Genomic DNA, 21,737 nt, shown 5'->3' with positions numbered 1-21,737 from the left:
TTCCAGGACTGCACCAGCACTACAGATTCAACCACAGCAGCCAATGTACGAAACACATGGCAGTTATGAATCATTCTACCAGGCTGGGCCTTCTTACGCGAGTACCCCAGCAAAGCTAGGTCCGACCTACAGAGACCTTTGAGCCTATATGGTACTTGTATTGTGTGTGTTTAAAACATTTTTTATACTGTGTGTCACATTTAAACAATCTGTATATAAATATTTAAGCTTTGTGTGCACAAAAAGCTGTTTGTCTCTCTCTGTATATCAACCAACAGAACACAACATAACCAAAATTTGGTGGTTCTTTGTATTATTTTGCTTATCTGCTAATAATTTAGCACCACAGCTGCAGCATGAAAATGGCATTTATTTCTTAAACCCATCAAGACAGTTTTCTCACAACATGATCATGACCACACAACACTAATTTTCCAACAGAGCACACATATTTGCGACAACCGCACTGCGAATGAGCAGGGCAGTGTTCTCTCTTTCCCTTTGTGGCATTGCAATGTGTGGTTGGAGGACATTCTCCTCTGGTGCCGGGTTCCACTCTGGTAAAAAGTTGTCTTTCTGTATTTCACATACATTATGCAGAATACAACAAGCAGCTACAACATTGGACATTTCAGCAAGGTTAATGTCATTTCTCTTCATAAGACATCTCCAGCGCCCTTTCAACCGACCGAAGGCATTTTCAACAACCATCCATGCAGAGCTCAGGGTGTAGGTGTACTGCGCTTCTTCTCTTGAGAGTTGACGATGTTGTGTAAATCCTTTCATCAACCATTTTTTAAGTGGGTAGGCATTATCACCAATTAGATGCAGAGGAATCTCCACCCCGTCCAGGACCTTGGATTTCTGTAAAGACAAAACAGTGTTGAAATGGTCTGCTTCAATGTGATTAATTCAATCATTTTCCATTACTTCATGTTGCATTTCTAAAACCAAATACAGTGGTACCTCTACATAGGATCGCTTCGACACACGAACTTTTCGACATCCGACGTAAAATTTGACTCGCCATTTGTTTCTACATCCGACGACATGCTCGAAATACGACGACAATGGCAGCACCGCAAACGAATGCACGGCGGATTTTCTTGTGTGACAAATCAACACGTTTCAGAAAAGGTTGGTACAGGTGGTGAAACAAGGAAAAAGTTGAAGCTTACCTTCTAAATGAAGATGCAAATGACAGAAAAATATGAGCGTAGGGTGGGCATCCGTGAAATGGCTCAACAATACATCTCCACTTTCCTCCTCCGACCATCGTTCGCCAGTCTTTATAAGTTAAGCTGACAATTCTTATTGTGGTAACATCTCCAGAGAAATCGCCAGCTTCGCCACGTTTTCATCATTTCTTTCACAACTTATTCAACACAAAACGCCTGCTGTCTGCCGCAATTGACGATGTTCTCAAGAAAGCATTGAAAGCGAAAGTAAACTTTCACCCGCTCCCCTCCCTCTTTGTCACGTCAGCGCCGCGGTGCCTTCAGGTACAGAAAAAAACGTCCGCCTTATTAGAACCCGTTTCGTTACACTATTACAGGAATTATTATTATTATTATTAGGGCCCGAGCACTAGGCGTGCGAAGGCCCTATTGTAATGCAAAGGATTATTATTATTATTATTATTAGGGCCCGAGCACTAGGCGTGCGAAGGCCCTATTGTAATGCAAAGGATTATTAGGGCCCGAGCACTAGGCGTGCGAAGGCCCTATTGTAATGCAAAGGATTATTAGGGCCCGAGCACTAGACGTGCGAAGGCCCTATTGTTTTGCAAAGGATTATTATTATTATTATTATTAGGGCCCGAGCACTAGACGTGCGAAGGCCCTATTGTAATGCAAAGGATTATTATTATTATTATTATTATTATTAGGGCCCGAGCACTCTCAGCGTGCGAGGCCCTATTGTTCTTCGAAGGATTATTATTATTATTTTTTCATGGCAAATGAAAATGGCCAATTTGAAGGCCTGAACATGCTCAAAAACTCACCAAAATTTGCACATACATCCGGCTTCGCGAAAATTTCGAAAATTTGGCAACGTTTACAAAAAAAATAAAAAAATGGCTCAGTGGCGCCCCCTTGCAATTTTCAAAATGCCCTTTGCTTTGATGTATTTCAACGTAGGGCGATGAAATTTGGGGAGTGGATACGTTGTCCAGAACCGCTTCAAAAAGTCTAAAGCACCCATATTCCAAACCCAACAGGAAATGGGATATTCTGGATTGAATGTTGAAAAACATAGCATTTTGGGCGAAAACCAGCATGCACGTTTCAGACCGTTGCGCCGAGCCAGTACGTTGGATCTTCCTCAAAATTGGTGTAAGTGTTCATGAGACATATGAGATACTAAGTTGTGAAAATGGTGAGTTTTCGTCCACGGGCCTGACCTGGGCGGGGTACCAAAGTCGGGTGTTTTTTTGGCAACGCGCCAATTTCAGTAAATGATTAATAACTTCCTGATACAAGGTCCAATCTTTTTCATATTTGGCATGCATGTAAGGTGTCTTAACCTGAACACGACTGCATTGAAATATTTTCCATTAGGCCTGGCGCCCCCTTGTGGGAAGAGGAAACACCCTTTTTTACTAAAAAGGCTCCTCCTCCTGGTGAAAAATATCAATTGATCTCAAACCTGCATCAGGGGAGCCTTAAGACATGTCTTTAGGTATCTGATGAAAAATATTGAGTTTTCGTTGATGTTGCAGTATCCAAACAGGAAAGTGAAAAGACCCTCGGCATTTTCTCTCAAAATGGCAAATTTCAAGGTCTGAACATGCTCGAAAACTCACCAAAATGTGCACATACATGTGGCTTCATGTAGATTTCATGAATTTAGCAACATTGCCAAAAGATGTAATAAAATGGCTCAGTGGCGCCCCCTTCAATTTTTAAAAAAGGCCTGTCCTATTAGCTTTTTTCGACGTAGAGTGATGAAATTTGGGGAGTGGATACGTTGTGCAAAACTGCTCCAAAAAGTCTCTTGCACCCATATTCCAAACCCAACAGGAAATCGGGTATTATGGATTGAATCTTGCATTTTTGTCAAAAACCTACATGCACGTTTGAGACCATTACGCCGAAGCAGTAAGTTGAATGCTTCTCAAAATTGGTCAGACATCCCAAAAACATGCATGGTAGGCTGATTGAGCACTCTAAATTGTCCGTAGGTATGAGTGTGCGCGTGAATGGTTGTATGTCTCCTTGTGCCCTGCAATTGGCTGGCAACCAGTTCAGGGTGTCCCCTGCCTACTGCCCTGAGTTAGCTGGGATAGGCTCCAGCACCTCCGCGACCCTCGTGAGGAAAAGCGGCATGGAAAATGAATGAATGAATGAATGTTCATGACACATATGAGATGTTAGGTTATCAAAATGGTGACATTTCATTCACGGCCCTTTCCTGGGCAGGGGAGCAAATGTGTCTTATTTTTGACAATACAATTCAGTAAAAGACTACTGTATTTTTCCGACTATAAGTCGTGTTTTTTTTTCTTCATATTTTGGTTTGGGGTGCGACTTATACTCAGCAGTGACTTATGTGTGAAATTATTAACACATTATGATAACATTTCCCATGTTATTTAGGTGTTTTGGACTAATGGTTTTGTAAACTTGTTAGCATGCTATAGTTATCTGAATAACTCTTAATAGCTATGGCCATTTTCATTTGCCATGAAAAAATAATAATAACGAGTGCGCTCCCAGTTGGGCGTGAAAGCGCCACAAACTAAATGCATCCATTTCAATATAAAAAAGTCAATTATACAATTGAACATACATTGCCAAAGGCAGAACGCGAACGTGGCCATAGCTATTAACAGTTATTCAGATTACTATAGCATGCTAACAGGTTTACAAAACCATTAGGCCTGGTGCCCCCTGGTGAGTGAAATTATTAACACATTATGATATAATTTCCCGTGTTATTTTGGTGTTTTGGACTGATGGTTTTGTAAACTTGTTAGCATGCTATAGTTATCTGAATAACTGTTAATAGCTATGGCCACGTTCGCGTTCTGCCTTTGGCAATGTATGTTCAATTGTATAATTGGCTTTTTTATATTGAAATGGATGCATTTAGTTTGTGGCGCTTTCACGCCCACCTGGGAGCGCACTCGCACTTGTTTACGTGAATAAGCGCTCGCACACCAGAAGAAGACAGACAGCCACGTAGCTCTGAGTGAGTGAGTGAGTGAGTGAGTGAGTGAGTGAGTGAGTGAGTGAGTGAGTGAGTGAGTGAGTGAGTGAGTGAGTGAGTGAGTGAGTGAGTGAGTGAGTGAGTGAGTGAGTGAGTGGACTAGTTAGCGAGAGAGAAAGACGGCTGCGAACCTACGTTCATTGTTTATGCCTTTAAAATATCTCTACAGAGGCAACGCCTGCGTGTATCATCTTTTCTGTTGTTGTGTGTTTTCCACCCGCGAGCGGACACTTACAGCCAGTTGTGTGGTTGTTTGAATGGTGTGCTAATGCTAGCGAACGCATGCTAATCTGTTACATTATTGCTGTAATAGTACGTAATTATCATTTTTTTACGGTGATGTGAACCTGTTTGCTATCGAGGACCAAATTGATTCAACAAATTATGCGGACATCCAGAATTGTCTTTTTGGAGTTCGCTGTCTATAGCCAGGACCGAGCGGTAGCGTCCTGGTGAGGACAGTATATTCGCATTTCGTTGTTTATGCACTGTACACTGTACATTTATTCAGCATGTTGTTCTCTATTGTATTTTTATATTAAATTGCCTTTCAAGATGACATATCTGTTCTATGTGTTGGATTTTATCAAGTAAATTTCACCCACAAATGCGACTTACTGGACTGTCTCAGAAAATTAGAATACACAATATTCTAATTTTCTGAGACAGTCCTGTATATTGTTCTATGTAAAGGACGTCAGCCAAGGTCGGCCCCCCACATTTTTACCACGCCAAATCTGGTCCCCTTTGCAAAAAGTTTGGACACCCCTGCTTTAAATGGTGGATTAATGTACAGGACTGTCTCATAAAATTAGAATATTGTGTATTCTAATTTTCTGAGACAGTCCAGTATACTCCGGTAAGACTTTTGTTTCCTTAAAGCAGAGGGGTCCAATAGGAAAGTCATAATGACCGTGTTCAGGTGCCTAATAAACACTTTTGTTTTGTTAAAGCAGAGGGGTCCGATAAGAAAGTCATCATGACCGTCGCCATTTTCTCTCCCCACTAATTCTGAACATTCAGACATGCAATATATCTGCCTGGATATCTGTCTGTTGTCGACTGCCACCGCCCCGACCTGCCTGCCCTCCGACTTTGTTTGACGTCCGAGTTGCGCCATACGCGAGGGCCCGTCAGTCCTGCTTGCAGGGCTAGTTATTATTATTATTCTTTTTTCAGGGCAAATGAAAATGGCCAATTTGGAGGCCTGAACATGCACGAAAAGTCACCAAAATTTGCACGTACGTGCAGATTCGCGTAAATTTCGATAATCTTGCGTCGTTTTGAAAAAATGTCAAAAAATGGCTCAGTGGCGCCCCCTTGACCCTTAAAATTTTCAAAAAGGCCTCTCCTCTCAGGTTTTCAACGTAGAGCAATGAAATTTGGGGAGTTGATACCTTATGCCTAACTGTTCAAAAAAGCCTCTTGCACCCATATTCCAAATCCAACAGGAAATCGGGTATTTTGGATCGAATGTGAAATTTTTTCGGTTCACAGTTGGAGTTTACGTTTGGAGGCTTGAACATGCATGAAAACTCACCAAAATTTGCACATACATTCAACTTTGCGTAAATTTTGATAATCTATAAAAAAAATTAACAAAATGGCTCAGTGGCGCCCCCTTGAAATTTTCAAAAAGGCCTCTCCTATTAGGTTTTTTCAACGTAGAACAATGAAATTTAGTGAGTCGATACATTGTACAAAACTGCTCCAAAAAGTCTCTTGCACCCATATTCCAAACCCAACAGGAAGCCGGAAATTTTGGGTCAAATGCGAAATTTTATCGATTTACATTTGAGACCTTGTCGCTGAAGGATAAAGTTGGATCGTCTTCAAAATTGGTCAGACTATTCAGGAGACCTATGAGATCTTAAGTTTTCAAAATGGTGTGTTTTCATTCAAGGGTCTGGCCTGGGCGTGGTCCCAAAGTCGGCCATTTTTGGGCAAAATACCAAATTCAGAAAATGATTAAAAACTCCGTGATACAACGTTCAATCTTTTTCATTTCTAGCATGTATATGAGATATCCCAGCCTGAACACGACTGCATTGAAATATTACCCATTAGTCCTGGCGCCCCCTAGTGGGAACAGGAAATGGCCTTCTTTACGAGACAGGCTCCTCCTCCAAGGGAAAAAAATCTATTGACCTCAAACCTGTTTCAGGGGAGCCTCAAGACATGTGTTCAGGTCCCTGATGAAAAATATTGAGGTTTCGTTGAAGCGGAGAGGTCCAAACTGGAAGTGAAAATGACCGTCAACAATTTGTCTCGCCAAAAACTTTGAACAGTCATAACTCGGCAGATATGCAACATATCTGCGCCAAACTTTCCGTGTTTGTTGAGAGTCATACCCTGAAGGTTCTTGTAGGGGTCATTTGCATCAACTCTACAGTGCCAACTAGTGGCGACAGAAAGAAGTTTTAAAAAAGGCCTTTCCTATTGGGTTTTTTCAACATAGAGCAAGGAAATTTGGGGAGTAGATACCTTATGCAAAACTGCTCCAAAAAGTCTCTTGCACCCATATTCCAAATCCAACAGGAAATCGGGTATTTTGGATCGAATGTGAAATTTTCATGGGTTCACAGTAAGAGTTTACATTTGGAGGCTTGAATATGCATAAAAACTCACCAAAATTTGCACATACATGCGGCTTTGGATAACGTTCGATAATCTTGCAACGTTACGAAACAATTTAACAAAATGGCTCAGTGGCGCCCCCTTGAAATTTTCAAAAAGGCCTCTCCATTTAGGTTTTTCTAACATAGAGTGATGAAATTTGGAGAGTCAAAACTTTGTGCAAAACTGCTCCAAAAAGTCTCTTGCACACACATTCCAAATCCTACAGGAAATCGGGTAATTTGGATTGAATGTGAAATTTTTATCGATTTACAGTGTGCACATTTTACACCTTGGCACCTAGGGAATTAGTTTGATCATTCTCAAAATTGGTGAGACTGTTCATGAGGCATATGAAATCTTAAGTTATAAAAATGGTGTGTTTTCATTCACGGGCCTGACCTGGGCGGGGCGCCAAATTCTTCCATTTTTTCGCCAAAACACCGAATTCGGAAAATGACTGATAACTCCCTCATACAACGTTCAATCTATTTTAAATCTGGCATGTGTGTGAGGTATACCAGCCTGAGCAGGACTGAATTGAAAATTTACCATTTGTGCCTGGCGCCTCCTAGTGGGAACAGGAAATGCCCTTTTTTACGGGACACACTCCTCCTCTAAAGGGAAAAAATCAATCTACCTCAAACCTGCATAAGGGAAACCTTAAGACCTGTCTTCAGGTGCCTGATGAAAAATATTGAAGTTTCGTTGAAGCGGAGGGGTCCAAACAGGAAAGTGAAAATGACTGTCAACAATTTTTCTCTCCAAAAACTTTGAACAGTCATAACTCGGCAGATATACAAGATATCTGCGCCAAACTTCCCGTGCTTGTTGAGAGTCATACCCTGAAGGGCCTTGTAGGGGTCATTTGCATCAACCCTACAGCGCCAACTAGTGGCGATAGAAAGTCACTCGTTTTTCCAAAACATGTCCAGTTCTTTTCATGTTGGTCATTGTAGTTTCAAGACCTATTAAAATACTTTTTTACGGCCCATGTCCACGTGTCTCTGTCTGTTGCCGTGACGACCCTTTGTTCGCCATTTAAAGGAAATATTTTTTTTCAGAGACTCAGGGAGCTTATAGAGCCACAATAGTTGGCACACTTGGTCGAATTGGCCCAGTTAGAAGATTAATTTTGGTTTTGAATAAGGGCTTGGCTGCACAGCTCAGTAGTGGCTCCTTTTTTGTAGTACTCTCTCCAATAGGGGTTTTTATCTCTTGGGTGTGGGAATGTAAATAGGCGACTTTCGAGCATGTTAGGTTCTAATGAGATGATTAGAGAGGAGGATCTGCCACCACCCTGACCTGCACACAGTCCGAGTTGCGTGACGTCCGAGTTGCGCTAGTTATTATTATTCTTTCTTCATGGCAAATGAAAATGGCCAATTTGGAGGCCTGAACATGCACGAAAAGTCACCAAAATTTGCACATACGTGCAGATTCGCGTAAATTTCGATAATCTTGCATCGTTTTGAAAAAATGTCAAAAAATGGCTCAGTGGCGCCCCCTTGACCCTTAAAATTTTCAAAAAGGCCTCTCCTCTCAGGTTTTCAACGTAGAGCAATGAAATTTGGGGAGTAGATACCTTATGCCTAACTGTTCAAAAAAGCCTCTTGCACCCATATTCCAAATCCAACAGGAAATCGGGTATTTTGGATCGAATGTGAAATTTTTTCGGTTCACAGTTGGAGTTTACGTTTGGAGGCTTGAACATGCACGAAAACTCACCAAAATTTGCACATACATTCAACTTTGCGTAAATTTTGATAATCTACAAAAAAATTTAACAAAATGGCTCAGTGGCGCCCCCTTGAAATTTTCAAAAAGGCCTCTCCTATTAGGTTTTTTCAACGTAGAACAATGAAATTTAGTGAGTCGATACATTGTACAAAACTGCTCCAAAAAGTCTCTTGCACCCATATTCCAAACCCAACAGGAAGCTGGAAATTTTGGGTCAAATGCGAAATTTTATCGATTTACATTTGAGACCTTGTCGCTGAAGGATAAAGTTGGATCGTCTTCAAAATTGGTCAGACTATTCAGGAGACATATGAGATCTTAAGTTTTCAAAATGGTGTGTTTTCATTCAAGGGTCTGGCCTGGGCGTGGTCCCAAAGTCGGCCATTTTTAGGCAAAATACCAAATTCAGAAAATGATTAAAAACTCCGTGATCCAACGTTCAATCTTTTTCATTTTTAGCATGTTTATGAGATATCCCAGCCTGAACACGACTGCATTGAAATATTACCCATTAGGCCTGGCGCCCCTAGTGGAAACAGGAAATGGCCTTCTTTACGAGACAGGCTCCTCCTCCAAGGGAAAAAAATCTATTGACCTCAAACCTGTTTCAGGGGAGCCTCAAGACATGTGTTCAGGTGCCTAATGAAAAATATTGAGGTTTCGTTGAAGCGGAGAGGTCCAAACTGGAAGTGAAAATGACCGTCAACAATTTGTCTCGCCAAAAACTTTGAACAGTCATAACTCGGCAGATATGCAACATATCTGCGCCAAACTTTCCGTGTTTGTTGAGAGTCATACCCTGAAGGTTCTTGTAGGGGTCATTTGCATCAACTCTACAGTGCCAACTAGTGGCGACAGAAAGAAGTTTTAAAAAAGGCCTTTCCTGTTGGGTTTTTTCAACGTAGAGCAATGAAATTTGGGGAGTAGATACCTTATGCCTAACTGCTCAAAAAAGCCTCTTGCACCCATATTCCAAATCCAACAGAAAATCGGGTATTTTGGATCAAATGTGAAATTTCTGTCCATTTCTAGTACAGTTTACATTTGGAGGCCTGGACATGCACGAAAACTCACCAAATTTTGCACATACATGCGGCTTTGTGTGGATTTCGATAATCTTGCAACGTTACAAAAAAATGTAACAAAATGGCTCAGTGGCGCCCCCTTGAATTTTTCAAAAAGGCGTTTCCTATTAGGTTTTTTTAACGTAGAGCAATGAAATTTGGGGAGTCGATACCTTGTGCAAAACTGCTCCAAAAAGTCTCTTGCACCCATATTCCAAACCCAACAGGAAATCGGGTATTTTGGATCGAATGTGAAATTTTTATCAATTAACAGGGTGCACATTTGAGACCTTGTCACAGAGGGAATCAATTGGATCATCTTCAAAATTGGTTAGACAATTCAGGAGACCTATGAAATCTAAACTTTTCAAAATGGTGTGTTTTCATTCATGGGTCTGACCTGGGCGTGGTGCCAAAGTCGGCCATTTTTTCGGCAAAATGACAAATTCAGTAAAGGACTAATAGCTCCTTGAAACAACGTTCAATCTTTTTCATATCTGGCATGTATGTGCGGGATCCCACCCTGAACACGAGTGCATTGAAATATTACTCATTAGGCCTAGCGCCCCCTAGTGGGAACAGGAAATGCCTTTTTTACGAAACAGGCTCCTCCTCCAAGGAAAAAAAAATCTATTCACCTCAAACCTGCATCAGGGGAGCCTGAAGACATGTGTTCAGGTGCCTGATGAAAAATACTGAGGTTTGGTTGAAGCAGAAGGGTCCAACAGGAGAAGTAAAAATGACTGAAGCCATTTCGTCTCACCACAAGTTTTGAACAGTCATAACTTCTACAACATATCTGCGCCAAACATATCGTGCTTGTTGAGTCATAGTCTGAAGGGTCCTGTAGGGGTCATTTGCATCAACCCTACAGCGCCAACTAGTGGCAATAGAAAGTCACTCATTTTTTAAAATATATGTCCAGTTCTTTTCAGGTTGGTCATTGTAGTTTCAAGACCTTTTAAAATACTTATTTTACGGCCCATGTCCACATGTCTCTGTCTGTTGCTGTAATGACCCTTTATTCGCTCCTTTTTTGTAGTCCTCTGTCCAATAGGGGTTTTTATCTCTTAGGTGTGTGAATGTAAAGAGGCAACTTTCGCGCATGTTAGGTTCTAATGAGATGATTAGAGAGGACGATCTGCCACCACCCTGACCTGCACACTGTCCGAGTTGCATGACGTCCGAGTTGCGCTAGATTGCGAGGGCCCGTTCAGTCCTGCTTGCAGGCCTAGTTATTAGGGCCCGAGCACTCTCAGCGTGCGAGGCCCTATTGTTCTTCGAAGGATTATTATTATTATTTTTTCATGGCAAATGAAAATGGCCAATTTGAAGGCCTGAACATGCTCAAAAACTCACCAAAATTTGCACATACATCCGGCTTCGCGAAAATTTCGACAATTTGGCAACGTTTACAAAAAAAATTAAAAAATGGCTCAGTGGCGCCCCCTTGCAATTTTCGAAATGCCCTTTGCTTTGATGTATTTCAACGTAGGGCGATGAAATTTGGGGAGTGCATACGTTGTCCAGAACCGCTTCAAAAAGTCTAAAGCACCCATATTCCAAACCCAACAGGAAATGGGATATTCTGGATTGAATGTTGAAAAACATAGCATTTTGGGCGAAAACCAGCATGCACGTTTCAGACCGTTGCGCCGAGCCAGTACGTTGGATCTTCCTCAAAATTGGTGTAAGTGTTCATGAGACATATGAGATACTAAGTTGTGAAAATGGTGAGTTTTCGTCCACGGGCCTGACCTGGGCGGGGTACCAAAGTCGGGTGTTTTTTTGGCAACGCGCCAATTTCAGTAAATGATTAATAACTTCCTGATACAAGGTCCAATCTTTTTCATATTTGGCATGCATGTAAGGTGTCTTAACCTGAACACGACTGCATTGAAATATTTTCCATTAGGCCTGGCGCCCCCTTGTGGGAAGAGGAAACACACTTTTTTACGAAAAAGGCTCCTCCTCCTGGTGAAAAACATCAATTGATCTCAAACCTGCATCAGGGGAGCCTTAAGACATGTCTTTAGGTATCTGATGAAAAATATTGAGTTTTCGTTGATGTTGCAGTATCCAAACAGGAAAGTGAAAAGACCCTCGGCATTTTCTCTCAAAATGGCAAATTTCAAGGTCTGAACATGCTCGAAAACTCACCAAAATGTGCACATACATGTGGCTTCATGTAGATTTCATGAATTTAGCAACATTGCCAAAAGATGTAATAAAATGGCTCAGTGGCGCCCCCTTCAATTTTTAAAAAAGGCCTGTCCTATTAGTTTTTTTCGACGTAGAGTGATGAAATTTGGGGAGTGGATACGTTGTGCAAAACTGCTCCAAAAAGTCTCTTGCACCCATATTCCAAACCCAACAGGAAATCGGGTATTATGGATTGAATCTTGCATTTTTGTCAAATACCTGCATGCACGTTTGAGACCATTACGCCGAAGCAGTAAGTTGAATGCTTCTCAAAATTGGTCAGACATCCCAAAAACATGCATGGTAGGCTGATTGAGCACTCTAAATTGTCCGTAGGTATGAGTGTGCGCGTGAATGGTTGTATGTCTCCTTGTGCCCTGCAATTGGCTGGCAACCAGTTCAGGGTGTCCCCTGCCTACTGCCCCGAGTTAGCTGGGATAGGCTTCAGCACCTCCGCGACCCTCGTGAGGAAAAGCGGCATGGAAAATGAACGAATGAATGAATGTTCATGACACATATGAGATGTTAGGTTATCAAAATGGTGACATTTCATTCACGGCCCTTTCCTGGGCAGGGCAGCAAATGTGTCTTATTTTTGACAATACAATTCAGTAAAAGACTACTGTATTTTTCCGACTATAAGTCGTGTTTTTTTTTCTTCATATTTTGGTTTGGGGTGCGACTTATACTCAGCAGTGACTTATGTGTGAAATTATTAACACATTATGATAACATTTCCCATGTTATTTAGGTGTTTTGGACTAATGGTTTTGTAAACTTGTTAGCATGCTATAGTTATCTGAATAACTCTTAATAGCTATGGCCATTTTCATTTGCCATGAAAAAATAATAATAACGAGTGCGCTCCCAGTTGGGCGTGAAAGCGCCACAAACTAAATGCATGCATTTCAATATAAAAAAGTCAATTATACAATTGAACATACATTGCCAAAGGCAGAACGCGAACGTGACCATAGCTATTAACAGTTATTCAGATTACTATAGCATGCTAACAGGTTTACAAAACCATTAGGCCTGGTGCCCCCTGGTGAGTGAAATTATTAACACATTATGATATAATTTCCCGTGTTATTATGGTGTTTTGGACTGATGGTTTTGTAAACTTGTTAGCATGCTATAGTTATCTGAATAACTGTTAATAGCTATGGCCACGTTCGCGTTCTGCCTTTGGCAATGTATGTTAAATTGTATAATTGACTTTTTTATATTGAAATGGATGCATTTAGTTTGTGGCGCTTTCACGCCCACCTGGGAGCGCACTCGCACTTGTTTACGTGAATAAGCGCTCGCACACCAGAAGAAGACAGACAGCTACGTAGCTCTGAGTGAGTGAGTGAGTGAGTGAGTGAGTGAGTGAGTGAGTGAGTGAGTGAGTGAGTGAGTGAGTGAGTGAGTGAGTGAGTGAGTGAGTGAGTGAGTGAGTGAGTGGACTAGTTAGCGAGAGAGAAAGACGGCTGCGAACCTACGTTCATTGTTTATGCCTTTAAAATATCTCTACAGAGGCAACGCCTGCGTGTATCATCTTTTCTGTTGTTGTGTGTTTTCCACCCGCGAGCGGACACTTACAGCCAGTTGTGTGGTTGTTTGAATGGTGTGCTAATGCTAGCGAACGCATGCTAATCTGTTACATTATTGCTGTAATAGTACGTAATTATCATTTATTTACGGTGATGTGAACCTGTTTGCTATCGAGGACCAAATTGATTCAACAAATTATGCGGACATCCAGAATTGTCTTTTTGGAGTTCGCTGTCTATAGCCAGGACCGAGCGGTAGCGTCCTGGTGAGGACAGTATATTCGCATTTCGTTGTTTATGCACTGTACACTGTACATTTATTCAGCATGTTGTTCTCTATTGTATCTTTATATTAAATTGCCTTTCAAGATGACATATCTGTTCTATGTGTTGGATTTTATCAAGTAAATTTCACCCACAAATGCGACTTATACTCGGGTAAGACTTTTGTTTCCTTAAAGCAGAGGGGTCCAATAGGAAAGTCATAATGACCGTGTTCAGGTGCCTAATAAACACTTTTGTTTTGTTAAAGCAGAGGGGTCCGATAAGAAAGTCATCATGACCGTCGCCATTTTCTCTCCCCACTAATTCTGAACATTCAGACATGCAATATATCTTTATTATTTTTTTTTCATGGCAAATGAAAATGGCCAATTTGAAGGCCTGAACATGCTCAAAAACTCACCAAAATTTGCACATACATCCGGCTTCGCGAAAATTTCGAAAATTTGGCAACGTTTACAAAAAAAATAAAAAAATGGCTCAGTGGCGCCCCCTTGCAATTTTCAAAATGCCCTTTGCTTTGATGTATTTCAACGTAGGGCGATGAAATTTGGGGAGTGGATACGTTGTCCAGAACCGCTTCAAAAAGTCTAAAGCACCCATATTCCAAACCCAACAGGAAATGGGATATTCTGGATTGAATGTTGAAAAACATAGCATTTTGGGCGAAAACCAGCATGCACGTTTCAGACCGTTGCGCCGAGCCAGTACGTTGGATCTTCCTCAAAATTGGTGTAAGTGTTCATGAGACATATGAGATACTAAGTTGTGAAAATGGTGAGTTTTCGTCCACGGGCCTGACCTGGGCGGGGTACCAAAGTCGGGTGTTTTTTTGGCAACGCGCCAATTTCAGTAAATGATTAATAACTTCCTGATACAAGGTCCAATCTTTTTCATATTTGGCATGCATGTAAGGTGTCTTAACCTGAACACGACTGCATTGAAATATTTTCCATTAGGCCTGGCGCCCCCTTGTGGGAAGAGGAAACACCCTTTTTTACGAAAAAGGCTCCTCCTCCTGGTGAAAAACATCAATTGATCTCAAACCTGCATCAGGGGAGCCTTAAGACATGTCTTTAGGTATCTGATGAAAAATATTGAGTTTTCGTTGATGTTGCAGTATCCAAACAGGAAAGTGAAAAGACCCTCGGCATTTTCTCTCAAAATGGCAAATTTCAAGGTCTGAACATGCTCGAAAACTCACCAAAATGTGCACATACATGTGGCTTCATGTAGATTTCATGAATTTAGCAACATTGCCAAAAGATGTAATAAAATGGCTCAGTGGCGCCCCCTTCAATTTTTAAAAAAGGCCTGTCCTATTATTTTTTTTCGACGTAGAGTGATGAAATTTGGGGAGTGGATACGTTGTGCAAAACTGCTCCAAAAAGTCTCTTGCACCCATATTCCAAACCCAACAGGAAATCGGGTATTATGGATTGAATCTTGCATTTTTGTCAAAAACCTGCATGCACGTTTGAGACCATTACGCCGAAGCAGTAAGTTGAATGCTTCTCAAAATTGGTCAGACATCCCAAAAACATGCATGGTAGGCTGATTGAGCACTCTAAATTGTCCGTAGCTATGAGTGTGCGCGTGAATGGTTGTATGTCTCCTTGTGCCCTGCAATTGGCTGGCAACCAGTTCAGGGTGTCCCCTGCCTACTGCCCCGAGTTAGCTGGGATAGGCTCCAGCACCTCCGCGACCCTCGTGAGGAAAAGCGGCATGGAAAATGAATGAATGAATGAATGTTCATGACACATATGAGATGTTAGGTTATCAAAATGGTGACATTTCATTCACGGCCCTTTCCTGGGCAGGGGAGCAAATGTGTCTTATTTTTGACAATACAATTCAGTAAAAGACTACTGTATTTTTCCGACTATAAGTCGTGTTTTTTTTTCTTCATATTTTGGTTTGGGGTGCGACTTATACTCAGCAGTGACTTATGTGTGAAATTATTAACACATTATGATAACATTTCCCATGTTATTTAGGTGTTTTGGACTAATGGTTTTGTAAACTTGTTAGCATGCTATAGTTATCTGAATAACTCTTAATAGCTATGGCCATTTTCATTTGCCATGAAAAAATAATAATAACGAGTGCGCTCCCAGTTGGGCGTGAAAGCGCCACAAACTAAATGCATCCATTTCAATATAAAAAAGTCAATTATACAATTGAACATACATTGCCAAAGGCAGAACGCGAACGTGGCCATAGCTATTAACAGTTATTCAGATTACTATAGCATGCTAACAGGTTTACAAAACCATTAGGCCTGGTGCCCCCTGGTGAGTGAAATTATTAACACATTATGATATAATTTCCCGTGTTATTTTGGTGTTTTGGACTGATGGTTTTGTAAACTTGTTAGCATGCTATAGTTATCTGAATAACTGTTAATAGCTATGGCCACGTTCGCGTTCTGCCTTTGGCAATGTATGTTCAATTGTATAATTGACTTTTTTATATTGAAATGGATGCATTTAGTTTGTGGCGCTTTCACGCCCACCTGGGAGCGCACTCGCACTTGTTTACGTGAATAAGCGCTTGCACACCAGAAGAAGACAGACAGCCACGTAGCTCTGAGTGAGTGAGTGAGTGAGTGAGTGAGTGAGTGAGTGAGTGAGTGAGTGAGTGAGTGAGTGAGTGAGTGAGTGAGTGAGTGAGTGAGTGAGTGAGTGAGTGAGTGAGTGAGTGAGTGGACTAGTTAGCGAGAGAGAAAGACGGCTGCGAACCTACGTTCATTGTTTATGCCTTTAAAATATCTCTACAGAGGCAACGCCTGCGTGTATCATCTTTTCTGTTGTTGTGTGTTTTCCACCCGCGAGCGGACACTTACAGCCAGTTGTGTGGTTGTTTGAATGGTGTGCTAATGCTAGCGAACGCATGCTAATCTGTTACATTATTGCTGTAATAGTACGTAATTATCATTTATTTACGGTGATGTGAACCTGTTTGCTATCGAGGACCAAATTGATTCAACAAATTATGCGGACATCCAGCATTGTCTTTTTGGAGTTCGCTGTATATAGCCAGGACCGAGCGGTAGCGTCCTGGTGAGGACAGTATATTCGCATTTCGTTGTTTATGCACTGTACACTGTAGATTTATTCAGCATGTTGTTCTCTATTGTATTTTTATATTAAACTGCCTTTCAAGATGACATATCTGTTCTATGTGTTGGATTTTATCAAGTAAATTTCCCCCAAAATTGCGACTTATACTCCGGTAAGACTTATATATGTTTTTTTTCTCTTTGTTGGGCATTTTCTGGCTTGTGCGACTTATACTCAGGTGCGACTTGTAGTCCGAAAAATACGGTAATAACTTCCTGATTGAAGGTGCAATCTTTTTCATATTTGGCATGAATGTGAAGTATTTCAGCCTGCACATGACTTTATTGAAATATTACTCATTACGCCTGGCGCCCCTTAGTGGGAACAGGAAACACACTTTTAATTAAATAGAAAGGCTCCTGCTTCTCAGGGTCAAAAATCAATTGACCTCAAACCTGAATCAGCGGAGCCTTAAGACATGTGTTCAGGTGCCTGATCAACAATTTTGTTTCGTTAATTATTATTCTTCTTTCTTCATGGCAAATGAAAATGGCCAATTTGGAGGCCTGAACATGCACGAAAAGTCACCAAAATTTGCACATACGTGCAGATTCGCGTAAAATTTGATAATCTTGCGTCGTTTTGAAAAAATTTCAAAAAATGGCTCAGTGGCGCCCCCTTGACCCTTAAAATTTTCAAAAAGGCCTCTCCTCTCAGGTTTTCAACGTAGAGCGATGAAATTTGGGGAGTAGATACCTTATGCCTAACTGTTCAAAAAAGCCTCTTGCACCCATATTCCAAATCCGACAGGAAATCGGATATTTTGGATCAAATGTGAAATTTTTTCAGTTCACAGTTGGAGTTTACGTTTGGAGGCCTGAACATGCACGAAAACTCACCAAAATTTGCACATACATGCAACTTTGCGTAAATTTTGATAATCTACAAAAAAATTTAACAAAATCGCTCAGTGGCGCCCCCTTGAAATTTTCAAAAAGGCCTTTCCTATTAGGTTTTTTCAACGTAGAATGATGAAATTTGGTGAGTCGATACATTGCGTAAAACTGCTCCAAAAAGTCTCTTGCACCTATATTCCAAATCCAACAGGAAGTCGGAAATTTTGGATCAAATGCGAAATTTTATCGATTTACATTTGAGACCTTGTCGCTGAAGAAAATAGTTGGATCGTCTTCAAAATTGGTCAGACTATACAGGAGACATATGAGATCTTAAGTTTTCAAAATGGTGAGTTTTCATCCAAGGGTCTGGCCTGGGCGTAGTCCCAAAGTTGGCCATTTTTGGGCAAAACACCAAATTCAGAAAATGATTAAAAACTCCGTGATACAACGTTCAATCTTTTTCATTTCTAGCAAGTATATGAGATATCCCAGCCTGAACACGACTGCATTTAAATTTTACCCATTAGGCTTGGCGCCCCCTAGTGGGAACAGGAAATGGCCTTCTTTACGAGACAGGCTCCTCCTCCAAGGGAAAAAAATCTATTGACCTCAAACCTGTTTCAGGGGAGCCTCAAGACATGTGTTCAGGTGCCTAATGAAAAATATTGAGGTTTTGTAGAAGCGGAGAGGTACAAACTGGAAGTGAAAATAACCGTCAACAATTTGTCTCGCCAAAAACTTTGAACAGTCATAACTCGGCAGATATACAACATATCTGCGCCAAACTTCCCGTGTTTGTTGAGAGTCATACCCTGAAGGTTCGTGTAGGGGTCATTTGCATCAACTCTACAGTGCCAACTAGTGGCGACAGAAAGAAGTTTTAAAAAAGGCCTTTCCTATTGGGTTTTTCCAACATAGAGTGAGGACATTTGGGGAGTTGATACCTTGTGCAAAACTGCTCCAAAAAGTCTCTTGCACCCATTTTCCAAATCCAACAGGAAATCGGGTATTTTGGATCAAATGTGAAATTTTTATCGGTTAACAGTAGGAGTTTACATTTGGAGGCTTGAACATGCACGAAAACTCACAAAAATTTCGACATACATGCGGCTTTGCATAACGTTCAATAATCTTGCAACGTTACGAAAAAATGTAACAAAATGGCTCAGTGGCGCCCCCTTGAAATTTTCAAAAAGGCCTCTCCATTTAGGTTTTTTCAACGTAGATGGATGAAATTCGGAGAGTCAATACCTTGTACAAAACTGCTCCAAAAAGTCTCTTGCATGCGTATTCCAAACCCAACAGGAAATCGGGTATTTTGGATTGAATGTGAATTTTTTATCGATTTACAGTGTGCACATTTTACACCTTGGCACCTAGGGAATTAGTTTGATCATTCTCAAAATTGGCGAGACTGTTCATGAGGCATATGAAATCTTAAGTTATCAAAATGGTGTGTTTTCATTCACGGGCCTGACCTGGGCGGGGTGCCAAAGTCGGCCATTTTTTCGCCAAAACACCGAATTCGGAAAATGACTGATAACTCCCTCATACAACGTTCAATCTATTTTAAATCTGCCATGTGTGTGAGGTATACCAGCCTGAGCACGACTGGATTGAAAATTTACCATTTGTGCCTGGCGCCTCCTAGTGGGAACAGGAAATGCCCTTTTTTACGGTGACACACTCCTCCTCCAAGGGAAAAAATTAATCGACCTCAAACCTGCATAAGGGAAGGCTTAAGACCTGTCTTCAGGTGCCTGATGAAAAATATTGAAGTTTCGTTGAAGCGGAGGGGTCCAAACAGGAAAGTGAAAATGACTGTCAACAATTTTTCTCTGCAAAAACTTTGAACAGTCATAACTCGGCAGATATACAACATATCTGCGCCAAACTTCCCGTGCTTGTTGAGAGTCATACCCTGAAGGGCCTTGTAGAGATCATTTGCATCAACCCTACAGCGCCAACTAGTGGCAATAGAAAGTCACTCGTTTTTCCAATACATGTCCAGTTCTTTTCAGGTTGGTCATTGTAATTTGAAGACCTATTGTAATACTTATTTACAGCCCATGTCCACGTGTCTCTGTCTGTTGCCGTGACGACCCTTTATTCGCCATTTAAAGGAAATATTTTTTTTCAAAGACGCAGGCAGCTTATATAGCCACAATATTTGGCACACTTCGTCGAATTGGCCCAGTTAGAAGATTAATTTTGGTTTTGAATAAGGGCTTGGCTGCACAGCTCAGTAGTGGCTCCTTTTTTGTAGTACTCTCTCCAATAGGGGTTTTTATCTCTTGGGTGTGGGAATGTAAATAGGCGACTTTCGAGCATGTTATGTTCTAATGAGATGATTAGAGAGGAGCATCTGCCAACACCCTGACCTGCACACAGTCCGAGTTGCGTGACGTCCGAGTTGCGCTAGATTGCGAGGGCCCGTTCAGTCCTGCTTGCAGGCCTAGTTATTATTATTATTCTTTTTTCAGGGCAAATGAAAATGGCCAATTTGGAGGCCTGAACATGCACGAAAAGTCACCAAAATTTGCACATACGTGCGGCTTTGCGTAAATTTCGATAATCTTGTGTCGTTTTGAAAAAATGTCAAAAAATGGCTCAGTGGCGCCCCCTTGACCCTTAAAATTTTCAAAAAGGCCTCTCCTCTCAGGTTTTCAACGTAGAGCAATGAAATTTGGGGAGTAGATACCTTATGCCTAACTGTTCAAAAAAGCCTCTTGCACCCATATTCCAAATCCAACAGGAAATCGGATATTTTGGATCAAATGTGAAATTTTTATCGGTTCACAGTTGGAGTTTACATTTGGAGGCCTGAACATGCACGAAAACTCACCAAAATTTGCACATACATGCAACTTTGCGTAAATTTTGATAATCTACAAAAAAATTTAACAAAATGGCTCAGTGGCGCCCCCTTGAAATTTTCAAAAAGGCCTTTCCTATTTGGTTTTTTCAACGTAGAACGATGAAATTTGGCGAGTCGATACATTGTGCAAAACTGCTCCAAAAAGTCTCTTGCACCCATATTCCAAACCCAACAGGAAGCCGGAAATTTTGGATCAAATGTGAAATTTTATCGATTTACATTTGAGACCTTGTCGCTGAAGAAAATAGTTGGATCGTCTTCAAAATTGGTCAGACTATTCAGGAGACATATGAGATCTTAAGTTTTCAAAATGGTGAGTTTTCACTCAAGGGTCTGACCTGGGCGTGGTCCCAAAGTCGGCCATTTTTGGGCAAAATACCAAATTCAGAAAGTGATTAAAAACTCCGTGATACAACGTTCAATCTTTTTCATTTCTAGCATGTATATGAGATATCCCAGCCTGAACACGACTGCATTGAAATATTACCCATTAGGCCTGGCGCCCCCTAGTGGGAACAGGAAATGGCCTTCTTTACGAGACAGGCTGCTCCTCCAAGGGAAAAAAAATCTATTGACCTCAAACCTGTTTCAGGGGAGCCTCAAGACATGTGTTCAGGTCCCTGATGAAAAATATTGAGGTTTCGTTGAAGCGGAGAGGTCCAAACTGGAAGTGAAAATGACCGTCAACAATTTGTCTCGCCAAAAATTTTGAACAGTCATAACTCGGCAGATATGCAACATATCTGCGCCAAACTTTCCGTGTTTGTTGAGAGTCATACCCTGAAGGTTCTTGTAGGGGTCATTTGCATCAACTCTACAGTGCCAACTAGTGAAGACAGAAAGAAGTTTTAAAAAAGGCCTTTCCTATTGGGTTTTTTCAACATAGAGCAAGGAAATTTGGGGAGTAGATACCTTATGCAAAACTGCTCCAAAAAGTCTCTTGCACCCATATTCCAAATCCAACAGGAAATCGGGTATTTTGGATCGAATGTGAAATTTTCATGGGTTCACAGTAAGAGTTTACATTTGGAGGCTTGAATATGCATAAAAACTCACCAAAATTTGCACATACATGCGGCTTTGGATAACGTTCGATAATCTTGCAACGTTACGAAACAATTTAACAAAATGGCTCAGTGGCGCCCCCTTGAAATTTTCAAAAAGGCCTCTCCATTTAGGTTTTTCTAACATAGAGTGATGAAATTTGGAGAGTCAAAACTTTGTGCAAAACTGCTCCAAAAAGT

General features: G+C 41.1%; 1 protein-coding gene across 1 annotated transcript in view; it reads right to left on the bottom strand.

The window, feature by feature from the left end:
• Positions 1 to 388: 388 nt before the first annotated feature.
• LOC130909582 (uncharacterized) overlaps positions 389 to 21,737 on the bottom strand; it is a 148,337-nt gene continuing 126,988 nt past the window's right edge. Inside the window, exon 8 of the mRNA XM_057826247.1 lies at positions 389 to 864. Within this exon, the coding sequence (XP_057682230.1) occupies positions 822 to 864 (43 nt within the window). The 3' untranslated portion in view covers positions 389 to 821. The remainder of the gene's footprint in view (positions 865 to 21,737) is intronic.

The sequence above is a fragment of the Corythoichthys intestinalis genome, chromosome 21, assembly GCF_030265065.1.
Source record: "Corythoichthys intestinalis isolate RoL2023-P3 chromosome 21, ASM3026506v1, whole genome shotgun sequence".
Taxonomy (NCBI): Eukaryota; Metazoa; Chordata; class Actinopteri; order Syngnathiformes; family Syngnathidae; genus Corythoichthys; species Corythoichthys intestinalis.
Note: the sequence above shows the minus strand (reverse complement) of the source record. Positions and strands in the feature narration are given on the sequence as shown.